The following is an 11,742-nucleotide window of genomic DNA, read 5'->3' as shown; positions in this document are numbered from 1 at the left end:
TTCTTAAAGACTTGAACTAATTCTTCTTTTTCAGATTTGGAGAGGTCAGAAGCTATTATAACAGGTTTTTGTTGACCATCTTCAAGGAATGCATATTCCAAGTGACCTGGTAGTGCGTTGAGCTCAGTTTTTGTGTTTTGCATGTTGAACACGTCGAGTACAGGTAAGGCACTCGTCGAGTCCCTTGCGGAATACACGATTTCACGGGATTCTTCAAATGGACTCAGCGAGTAGGTGGAGTCTACTCAGCGAGTAGGATGCTCAATGGTCTTCATTAACTCATCATAATTAGCTTCTTCCAGCAGTCTCTCTATTTCCAGTAGGTCTTTTTCAACATCAAGTTCTTCAGTAAAGGTGATGGTGGACTTGTTTGGATCTTCATTATGCCATTCCTCCATCAATTCATCTAACATATCAATTGAAAATGTCGTTTCATCACTATTCCTTGCATGCTTCATGGCTTGATCAACCCCAAACGTGACTGGATCATCCCCCACCTATAGAGTAAGTTTTGAATCTTGCATGTCAACTATAGCGCTTGCAGTGTTATGGAAAGGTCTTCCAACGATGATCGCGATTTGAGGATCCACTTCCATGTCCAAGATTATAAAATCCGCGGGGAACACGAACTTATCCACCTTTACCAAGAGATCTTCACAGATTCCTCGTGGGAATGTAACCGTTTTGTTTGCTAAGTGGATTGCCATTCGGATTGGCCTCGGTTCCGGGAGATCTAGTTTCTTGAAAAATGAATAAGACATGAGGCTTACACTTGCTCCTGAATCGGCCAAATCATGAGTGGCGGCCAAATTCCCAAATTGACAAGGCAATGTTATGCTTCCCGGGTCACCCTTCTTCTTCGGTAGCTTGTTCAACATGGTAGCTGAGCAATTCTCATTCAGAACTACTTCACTCACTTCTTCCATCTTCCTTCTATTATTTAGAAGCTCTTTGAGAAACTTGGCGTATTTTGGCATTTGGGCAACCGCTTCTATGAATGGTATGTTGATTTGAAGAGCCTTTATGCGTTCTAGAAACTTCTGGTAGTCTTCTTCATTCTTTTCTTTCTAAGCTCTGGCTGGATATGGCAATGGAGGCTGAAATGGCTTTGCAGGAATCTGAATTTTCTGATTAGGCAATGGACTCGTCGAGTCCGTATTCTAGACTCAGCGAGTAGAGTCTGTGTCCAGTAGATTTTGACTTTCGGTCGATTTTTCTGCATCCTCCTTTTGTGATTGCTTAGGCTCTTCATTCTGAATAGGTTCTAGAGGGGCAATTATCTTCCCACCTCTAGTTGTTACAATATTTATATGTGCACCTCGTAGGTTGTTTTCGATTTTACTAGGAAGTTCTCTCGGTGATCTTTAATTAATTTGTTGAGCAAGTTGCCCCAGCCATGTCTCAATGTTGTGGATAGATGCTTGCTAATTCCTAAGAATTGTTCTTGTCTCTTGTATTGCAGCATCATGGTCATTGTGTCTCTTTTCTGAAGCAGCTACAAACTTGGTAAGCATCTCCTCGAAACTTGGTTTTCTTTCTTGCACCGGCTCCTCCTTTTGGTAAAAACCTCTTCCTTTTTCTTTATATTTCTCCTCATTAGCCTTCTTGTACTCATCATAAGGAAGCCATTCTTTCTTTGGTTTTCGCCAATCTTCATCATATCGGTCACCACTTGAGTAGCATACTTGCACCTTCTTATTCCCGTTCTCGTCCAAGTCACAATCTCTAGTAAGATGAGGTCCATTGCAACTCTCACAACCCACCCGAATAGCATGTATCGTTTGATCCATTTTATCCATTCTCCTATCCATGGTTTTCAACAAATCCATAACTGCTGACAAATCTTCTGAAGCTGCATAAGCTGATCCCCTTGTCACATCATTCCTTGGGTTGTGGTATTCTCTAGAATGCTTAGAGAATTCTTCAAATAGTTGCTTTATCACCGGGGGTGCCTTCTATGTTAGTGGACCTTGCGAGTCAATTAATTGCCTTGTTGTAACATTTACCCCATCATAAAAAATGGAGACTTCTTGTTGACTATTAAGGTCATGATGTGGGCAATTCCTTAGCAAACTCTTGTACCTCTCCCAAACTTCATAAAGTGACTCTCTAGCTTGTTGTTCAAAGTTGGCTATGGCTTTCTTTAACTTAGATATCATGGAGGGTGGGCAAAATTGATCAATACACTCTTCTTTCATCTTGGCCCATGTAATGATGGATCCGGGGGGAAGTGACATGAGCCAATCCTTTCCAGCACCATTTAATGTAACCGGAAGCATGCGAAGCAGCTGAGTTTCGCGAGGCACATTTGGAACATTAAAATAATCAGCTACATCATTGACTTCATCCAAGTGTTTGTAAGCATCTTCGTCGTCTTTTCCGTGGAAGGGGATCTCTTTGAGTAGAGCAAGGATGTGACCCTTAAGCTCAAAAGTGGCAGTTGCGGGAATTGCGGGTTGCACAAGTCCCAGCCCTGTATCATCGCGTATCCTCTTCTTCCATTCCCCAATGGGGACTTCATCGATGTTAGCCATAGGAATAGCTAATTCGTCGTTGGAATCGAAAACGTGCCCGAATGTGGGGTCTTCTTCTCCTTTGGTTTCGTACTCGGTGTCCTCTTTGATTGGGTCTTCGCTTGCTAAAGAGGTGTTGGATGATCTTGATTTGCTACTCTTCTTCTTCCCAAAAACTATCTTCAAGCTAGAGAAAGGCGATTTCTTGGGTGTATTGGAGCTTTCAACGTCTTTGCCTTTGTTTTTCCTCAACGCGGATTCCGGGTCTTCAAAAGGGGGAACCAGTGGAGTGCTGGATCCTCTGGTCATGAAAAGCATGCAACAGAACAAGAAAAACGCATGAAAAGAACAAAAGATGAAACAGAACGAAAATAAAAATTAAATTGTCAAATAGCAGTTTACTCGCCGAGTTGGTTCGACTGCACTCGGCGAGTAGTCTATGTAAAACTCAAAAATAGATAAAATTAAATAAAAACGGATAAGAACCACTAAATACTAAAACTTATCCTACTTACTGAATTACTAAAAAAATAACTTTGTGCAAGATAAACTCACATAAAGGATTGTTAAAACTTGATGTGTGTAAAATGCACTGGTTTTATTCCTACTTTAAAAATATAGATTTGGCACACAAAGGCAGTGAACCTGTCTTTTAGTGGTATAGTTGGATAAGTAGGGTGTCGAACTCAGGGAACGGAGATTAAACTAATAACTAATTTTAACTAAACAAATAATAAAAGTAAACGGTTTTTCTCTAGTTTTACAAGACTACAAACTTAAACACACCACCTAACGAGTAATTAACTAATTAACTAGAACAAGTAAAAATTCACCAAATTTAATAAAGGGTTTCTGTTTAGGTCCAACCAATTCACTCCTATGGTTAATTTTATGATAAAGTGATAAATTAGTTGTTATTGGTTACCAACTATACTGGTTAGATTCTCATTCACTATTACTAACCCTTAGAAAATTAATCAACTCAAGAAGTGGCCAATTGTTTAAACTAATTTACTCTATAGTTCAATTATTTGGATTAAATAATATTTGTAATTGGTTAATCAAATTAGTAATTCAACTAACCTCTTGTTTGTTGGTTTCTCAAACAAGCTCACACATTAATTTACCCATTCTCTAGTTAATCGTAGTTTCATATTCACTATTCCTAGGCATATAATGAAGTGTTCACATAAATCATAAGAGGTTAACAACTAAGACATGTTCATGCAGCCTAATTGTCTTCCAATTAACAGATAATAGTTATGGTTAATGCATAAGGTTCTTTAACAAACTTAATTTAATAAAATCACCAACAATCAATCAATAAAAGTATATATCAAACCATAGGAGTAACTTGGTTTTTCCTAAACAGAAACTACGAAAATTCAGCTCATGATTACAGTAAGAACAAGCTGAAAAACAAATTTAGTTAATCTAAACATGATTCACTTCTAAGATTAAGTGGAAAATTTAACCTAATTCACCGTGAGTCTTCAAAAGATCAAATATTAGGGTTCTTCAGGTCTCCAATGGTTTCTTCAATCGCAGGTTATCCTCCCAAAAAGCCAGAAAGTCCACCAATTCAGAATAAGATCCTTTATTTATACTTATCTCAAAACAGGGGCAACTCGGCGAGTAGCTCTCCAACTCGCTGAGTACCTTTGTTAAATCCGTGTGCGGTAAGGATTTTGGACATTACTTCGCGAACATTCTTCGGAACTCGCCGGGTAGCTTCGTAGACTCGCCGAGTATCTCCAGGTTTTCTCTTCTTTCTTCATTCTCCAACTTCTAATTGTGTCTCCTTCTTCCTTTTTGCTTCCAAGCATGTCTTCTGGACTGAAAATATAATTTAGACCTTATTAAGTACCTTTTGTCCATATTATGCAAATAATTAACTAATAATTGATAAAAATCTATACTAAACATATGGCTAATTATGCACATATCAATATATATATTACTAACTTATAATACTATAAAGTATAAGGGTTGATTTTCAACATTTAAAAATCTAAGGGTTGGAAATAAAGTTTTAATCATGACTTTACTTGTTCCAGAACATGAGGGCAAGTTTTGTAACTTTACAAAACCTTTCATATTCATAACTTATGAGTTATTAAAATGAAGACTCTTCATTTTATAACTTATGTGTTCTTTTAATGGTTTTTAACACAAAGAGACTTTTGGTTATCCATAACTTGAGGACAAGTTATGAACTCTATTAAAACACATAAAGATAATGAATTAAATATTTAAACAAGTAATTCCTATGATCTATCAAAAACTCATAAGAACATGAATATTCATATCAAAGTTTCAAGAACATATGAACACATATAATCATGAAAAATTGATATTATCCATTGTAAATGAATTAGAACACTCATTACACCATCTAAAACAAGTTTTACAACACCAAAACAGTTTGGGGTAATGTTTCTAGTCCATTTACAGCAGCCAAGCTCCAAAAACTGCTCACTGGATGACAAACTCATCGAGTTCATTTGGGAACTCGTCGAGTTCATGCTATAACACACAAACTCGGCGAGTTTTTGGCCAGAACTCGTCGAGTTTTCTTGTCTGGACAGTTTTTGGCTTTTGAAAAACAAGTTTGCATCAAGTATTTAACAAACAAGCCTAGGCTCTGATACCACTGATGGGTTTTGAGCATTCTAATACTTCCTAAGTGTACATGCAACCCTAATAATCCTTGGATCTATGTTTGTCTAAATACATGCAAAATATGGTTTCCAAGGTTCATAATCATATCTAGCATAAATGGGGAACTTTAATCCTAAAAGGATGGCTAGAATTACATACCTTGTAGTTGATTTTGATTCCTTGAAACCTTGTGAGGCTAGCACCCCAAGTGTGATGTCTCAAATGCTTCACACAACACCAAATTCATTTGGAATGACCTTTGAGAGAATACAAATACTCTAAAAATCGGCCTAGCCCTCACTTCTCTTTTGTGTAGCCGATTTTGGTGGAGGAGATGATCCTTATATAGTGTGACACATCTAGGGTTACACCATGTAAACCCTAATGTGTCATGGCTCTTCATTTCCATGACCCATGGGTTTGTAACTCCCTTGGAGCATCCTATGGGTTTAACCAACTTGATAATCCATGGAGCCTCTTAACCCACTATACAAGCTATGGATGATTTACATAATCAACCCATATATTTAATTAGTTATCTTTTGATCACTTAATTAATTCCAAATTAATTATTGATCAATACTAATTAAATAATACTATTAATATATTAGAACTTATAATATATTAATAAACCACAAGTGTTATTTCTCTCATTTAGTCTATCCAAATGCATGATGCCATGCAACCCAAATGAACCATGCTGGGCCGGGTCAAGTACATACCTGAAATAGTTATGGACTTAGACACCTTATCCAACACCGAACATCTCTGTCTGAAATCACTAATACTAGCACCCCGTGCCGCGCCACCATCTCCCTGATATAGATATCGACCAACTTTTCGGCCAAAATGCTCTCCTAAATCGGAAAAAAATGGGTGCTCTTGGTCAATCAATCGACGATGACCCAAATCGAATCCACTCCTCGTGTGGTCCTGGGAAGCTTTGTGATAAAATCCATTGCAATATCTTCCCATTTCCACAGTGGAATATCCAACGGCTGCATATTGTCGTGTGGCCTCTGGTGCTACGCCTTGACCTTCCTGCAGGTCAAGCATTGCTCCACGTACCATGCTACATCCCGCTTCAGGCAGGGCCACCAATAGTCCAAACGAAGATCCCTATACATCTTCGTCGCCCCGGGATGAATGGAGAATCGAGATTTATGCACCTCCTCCAGCAGAACCTGGCGCACACCTCCGTTGTACGATACCCACACCCTATAGTGTAGTGTCAATAATCCTCGGATGTCATAGTCGAAGGAGGAAACTTGCCCCACAATCCGCTTGCTCTTCCGATGTTCCTCCTTCATGGCCTCCCGAATCTGCTCCAACAGCGGAGTCACCACTGTCATCCTCAGACAGATATCCCTGATCGGTGCTGCCTTGCGGCTAAGCGCGTTGGCCACCACATTGGCCTTACCTGGATGGTAGAGGATCTCACAGTCATAATCCTTTACCATATCAAGCCACCGACGTTGCCTAATATTCAAATTTGGTTGGTCCATGAGATACCTCTGGCTCTTGTGCTCCGTGTAAATGGTACAGGGAACCCCATAGAGGTAATGACGCCAACTCTTGAGGGCGAACACAATAGCCCCCAGCTCCAAATCATGCTTCGGGTAGTTCGCCTAGTGAGGCTTCGGTTGCCTCGAAGCGTAAGCAATAACATGTCATCTCTGCAGCAATACTGCGCCCAAACCCGAGATGGACGCATCACAGTATAAAACAAAATCCTCCATGCCCTCCGGCAGGGCTAAGATCGGTGACTCACACAATCTCTTTCTCAATGTATCGAACGCAGCCTATTGCTCGGGCCCCCGACGAAAGACCACGGCCTTCCTCGGAAGCCTGGTCAGGGGCATGACTATCTTGGAGAAGTCCTGAATGAATCTCCGATAGTAGCTTGCCAGTCCCAAGAAGCTCCGAATCTCGGATGGAGACCTCGGAACCTCCCACCTCATCACGGCCTCTACTTTGGCCGGATCCACCGAAATCCCATTCTGGTTGAAGAGGTGCCCAAGGAACTGCACCTGTCGCAACTAGAACTCCCACTTAGAGAACTTCGCATACAAGTTCTCCCTCCTCAAGGTATCTAAAACCTCATGCAGGTGCTCCTTATGTTGCTCTCGTGTCTTGGAATAGACCAAGATATCATCGATGAAAACTATCACAGACCGATCCAGCATCGGTCTGCACACACGGTTCAAGAGATCCAAGAACACGGCAGAAGCATTGGTGAATCTGAAAGGCATCACCACAAACTCATAGTGACCATAAGGTGTCCGAAAGGCAATCTTATGCACATCCTCCTCTCTAACCCTCATCTGATGATACCCCGAGCGCAAATCAATCTTGGAGAAACAAGATGTTCCCTGTAACTAGTCAAAGAGGTCATCGATCCTCGGGAGTGGGTAACGGTTCTTCACCATTACCTTATTCGGCTCCTGATAATCTATACACATCCGATGTGACTCGTCCTTCTTCTTCACAAACATAATCGGGGCTCCCCAGGGAGTACTGCTCGGGCTAATGAATCCTTTGTCCAACAGCTCCTGCAGCTGTGCAGAAAACTCTTGTATCTCAGGAGGAGCCAACCGATACGGTGCCTTGGCTAGCAGAGCCACACCAGGGACTAGGTCGATCCTGAACTCCACCTGTCTCTCAGGAGGTATCCCTAGCAACTCCTTGGGGAATACGTCTGCAAACTCTTGCACCACGGGCACATCGCCCACTTTCGCCTTACCCGCCTCTCGGGTGTCCATTACATAAGCGACATATCCTATGCAACCCTGCTGAAGGTGACACCTTGCCCTTGCCGCCGAACATAAAGCTGGCCGCCGCTGTGGCCTCTCACCCTGAATCACTAACTCTCCCCCTCCTGGGGTCCTGACTCGCACCAAATGTTGTGCATAATCTATCACTGCCCCATTGGGGCTTAGCCAATCCACGCCGATAATAACCTTTTTCCCCCCACAAAGGTATGAGAACCAAGTGTACCAAGTAACGCTCCTCGAACAATCTCAAAATACAATCTCGGAAGACCTCTGATGCACGCACTGACCGGTCGTCTGCAATCTCGACCTCTAGAGGGTAATCCAACATGCCCGAAGACTCAGGAAACTTCTTGATAAGCGCAAGAGAGACAAATGATCGGGTAGCACCCGAATCAAACAATACTTGAACTGTGATACTATTCACATGGAACGATCCTAAACAGAGCACATACATAACATATCAAAATCACAACAGCATATCATAAAAGCATAAATAAGAAGTCATACCCGTCACCACATCGGGTGCAGCGCGTGCCTCCTCGATTATCAACTGGAAGGCCCGACTCCTCACCACTAGAGCCTCAGCCTTGTCCTGCCGGCCATCAGTAATCCGCAGGGTCGCTGGAGTTGGTGCCTTCACTGGCGATGCTGCTGTCAACTGGGGGCAATTGGCCTTCTTATGGCCCATCTGGTTGCAGTGGAAACACAGCAACTCGGATGTTTGAATAGTAGGTGCAGGGGCGGTACAATCCCTGTTGAAATGCTCTAGCTTGCCACACTTATAGCAGCCCGACGATCCCAACTTGCACGCTCCCTCATGCGTCTTGCCACATTTCCTGCAGCGGCCTCGCCCCTGTTGGCCTTTCGGCCCAGCGTCTGATCCCTTGGGCTTCTTCCCCGAAGCCCCAGCACCTGCCCTTCCTCGGCCTTCCTCTTCCGGACGTGCTCCAGATCAATCTCCCTCTCCCTTGCCCTGACAATCATGGAATCCAAGGAGGCTAAGCTGAAAAACTAACATGCTCCCGAATGTCAGCTCGCAGCATGTCATGGTAGCGGGTCCTCTTCATATCCTCATCGCCCGCGTACTGGGGCACTAGTAACGCCCTCTCTCGAAAATTGGCAGTGATCTCCGCCACTGACTCAGTCGTCTGTCTCATATCCAGGAACTCCCGGGCCAACTGCTGGAGCTCCACCACAGTCGCAAACTCAACTCTGAACCGGGTCACAAAATCCAGCCATGACATAGCCTCAATAGCTGAGACTCCCAGAGAGTTACCGACCGACTCCCACCAATCCCTGGCTCGGTCCCTCAAGCATCCTGCTGCATAACACACCTTCAACCCCGCAGGGCAGAAGCTAGTCAATTGTGTAGACTCAATGTCCGTAATCCATCGTCTGGCAGCAATGGGGTCCTTCGCCCCATGGAAATCCGGCGCAACACTTCCCCTGAAGTCCTTAAAGGACAATGTGCGGGATCCTGACTGGCTAGTTGCCATGTCACTCCTGAACGCCCTAAGGCGATCCTCCATTAGCTCGACAATTCCTTCCTTGATCGACCCAAAGATGATCAGGGTCGCATCAAAGATGCCTCTAGTGATCTCGGACGTGATGAACTCACGTAGCCTCTCATCTACTGGTTCGGAGCCTGAACCCGAACCCGATCCCTCTCCTCAGTTGCCAACTGCTAGCCTCGGACGTAGTACCACCATTCTGCAATACATCATGACAACCGTTAGTGATACTGACACCTCTAGAGGGATCGCATCCATCACGAGTTCCTTGGTCTTGCCTCAGCATTCCTCGATTCAAGTACGGATCCTCTGCTTTCAGTAGTACAGGCCAATACTACCTTCCACATCTATCCGTACTTTCCTCAACAACCGCCTCGACTCCACCAAGTCACTACTACTACTACTACCAATCTCTACTACTCTCATCCTAGGCTTACCCTAGGGAAAATCTCTGACTCCACCCAAACCGGTCCTCAGCTACTACAGGCCTCCTTGTGATACCAATTAGCCACCACCTGAATACCATCACATGTAACGAGGCTCAAATAATCCTTCAAGTAAAAGACTCGTCGATACAACGGTTAGACTCAAACGAGAGCTGCGCAATAGAGCCAAATCCAGCACTCTAAGATTATTCAATCCTCATCACATGTGACGCGACGTACTCACCTAATGGCTATCTCCCATCAATTAGAGCCCTACAAGCACGAAGTAAGCAACATTCGGACACAGGAAACTACTCAAGCAACTTTATTCTCATAACGAGAGACTGTTCTAGCATACAATGTTGAGCTCATACTATCAGGCATAACCTAACTAGGCTATCCTACTGCTGTCTACTCGTTACTAGCATGCAATTCTCACATACTTGAAACACATATAACAGGCAGATAAGGCATCATTCCTATACCCTTAGCTCTATTCTAGCATGCTGTTCTACTGAAACATATAACAAAACAAAACTTGTATGGGTACTTTAGGGAATACTTACATGAGCTCGGCCGGTCGCGCACTCCATTCTTTCTCAAATATCCTTTAACTTATTCTTTAGAAAACCATCTTCTTTTAAAAGCTTTTAATCCCTCGATTTGAGTCCAGACATCTCCGAGGGTGTGTCTAAATCCCTCAAACCAGGGCTCTGATACCAACTTGTAACGACCCAATTTTTAAGAACAAAAAAAATTTCATTTAATTAACTGACTCATAAAAATATTCTTAAGAAAATACTATGAAATCACATCATCTCATAAAAAAATGTATCATATTTGAAAACCCAAGTCATAAAAATAGTAACATGTCAGAGTACAATCCCAGAATATCCATAGTGCGGAAAACAATGAGTGTGTGTATGATGTGCCGCTACCACGCCAGCACCTTCCCCTTCACTGAAGAGGTACCTGAAACCAAAACTGTAAACTGTAAGCACGAAGATTAGTGAGTTCTCCCATCGTACAGTATACCATACAATCAGATAACATACACATACTGTCAGGCATATCAGGGTGCCCGACCTACCCCTTCGGTCCTCTCGACCGGATGGTGCCTAGCATACCTGGGTACTAGCCTCCCCTTCGGTCCTCTCGACCGAATATTTCCCATCATATCTGGGTGCTGGCCTCCCTAGAGGTCCTATAGACCGGATACTGCCTAGCATACCTGGGCGCTGCCCCCCCCCCCCCCCATCCTTGGGTCCTCTCGACCGGATGTTGGGGACTATTTCACCGTTCTACTACTACCACATAGCATGTAACACATAACCATATTCTATCTAGTATGACTGGGTATGACCACCCCCATTTGGCCCTCTCGACTGGTAACCTTGGGGACTATCTCCCCTACTGCTACTAGCATCTAATATCATATCATACTAGCTCATAACATATCAGGTAGTAGCAAACCTAGATGAATATCATAAAGACAATCATCTAATATACAACTCCTACTGATGGGTCGGCATTGGTGACTTAGACCCACTTCTATTAGAAGGTAAGTCACCTTGAACTAGAAGCTGCTGGTGAACGGTGTAGGAAAACTCTGTTTGCTGCTGCTGCTCTGGAAATCCTCCGGCTTTCAAAGACTGCAAATGATGTACCAAACTCGAATCCTTCAGTCTCCTCTTGATCCTTCTATGCTCTTCCTTTCTCCTTGTGGTCAAAACCCACAAAAATCACTCAAAAGCCTTAGATCTTGCACCAAAACACTTAGGGTTTGCTATGGAGGGTTTCTGGAAGCACTCGGGACGAGTGGGGGCTGAATGAGACGATTAAATAGGGTGCAAACCCT

At 43.1% G+C, this 11,742-nt stretch overlaps 1 protein-coding gene and 1 non-coding gene across 2 annotated transcripts; one reads left to right on the top strand and one right to left on the bottom strand.

Moving 5' to 3' along the window:
* Positions 1 to 245: 245 nt before the first annotated feature.
* On the bottom strand, positions 246 to 977 carry LOC145068182 (uncharacterized). The gene is made up of 2 exons (XM_079015158.1): positions 567 to 977; positions 246 to 497 (listed from the first exon to the last, which is right to left on the bottom strand). The coding sequence occupies exons 1-2, from the start codon at positions 975 to 977 to the stop codon at positions 246 to 248; spliced, it is 663 nt and encodes a 220-aa protein (XP_078871284.1).
* Positions 978 to 2,043: 1,066 nt separating this feature from the next.
* LOC145071635 (small nucleolar RNA R71) lies at positions 2,044 to 2,150 on the top strand. The gene has a single exon (XR_013690641.1). It is a non-coding gene; the product is annotated as a small nucleolar RNA R71 (small nucleolar RNA).
* Positions 2,151 to 11,742: the final 9,592 nt, after the last annotated feature.

The sequence above is a fragment of the Lactuca serriola genome, chromosome 8, assembly GCF_051521515.1.
Source record: "Lactuca serriola cultivar US96UC23 chromosome 8, Lser_US96UC23_V15, whole genome shotgun sequence".
Lineage (NCBI taxonomy): Eukaryota > Viridiplantae > Streptophyta > Magnoliopsida > Asterales > Asteraceae > Lactuca > Lactuca serriola.
Note: the sequence above shows the minus strand (reverse complement) of the source record. Positions and strands in the feature narration are given on the sequence as shown.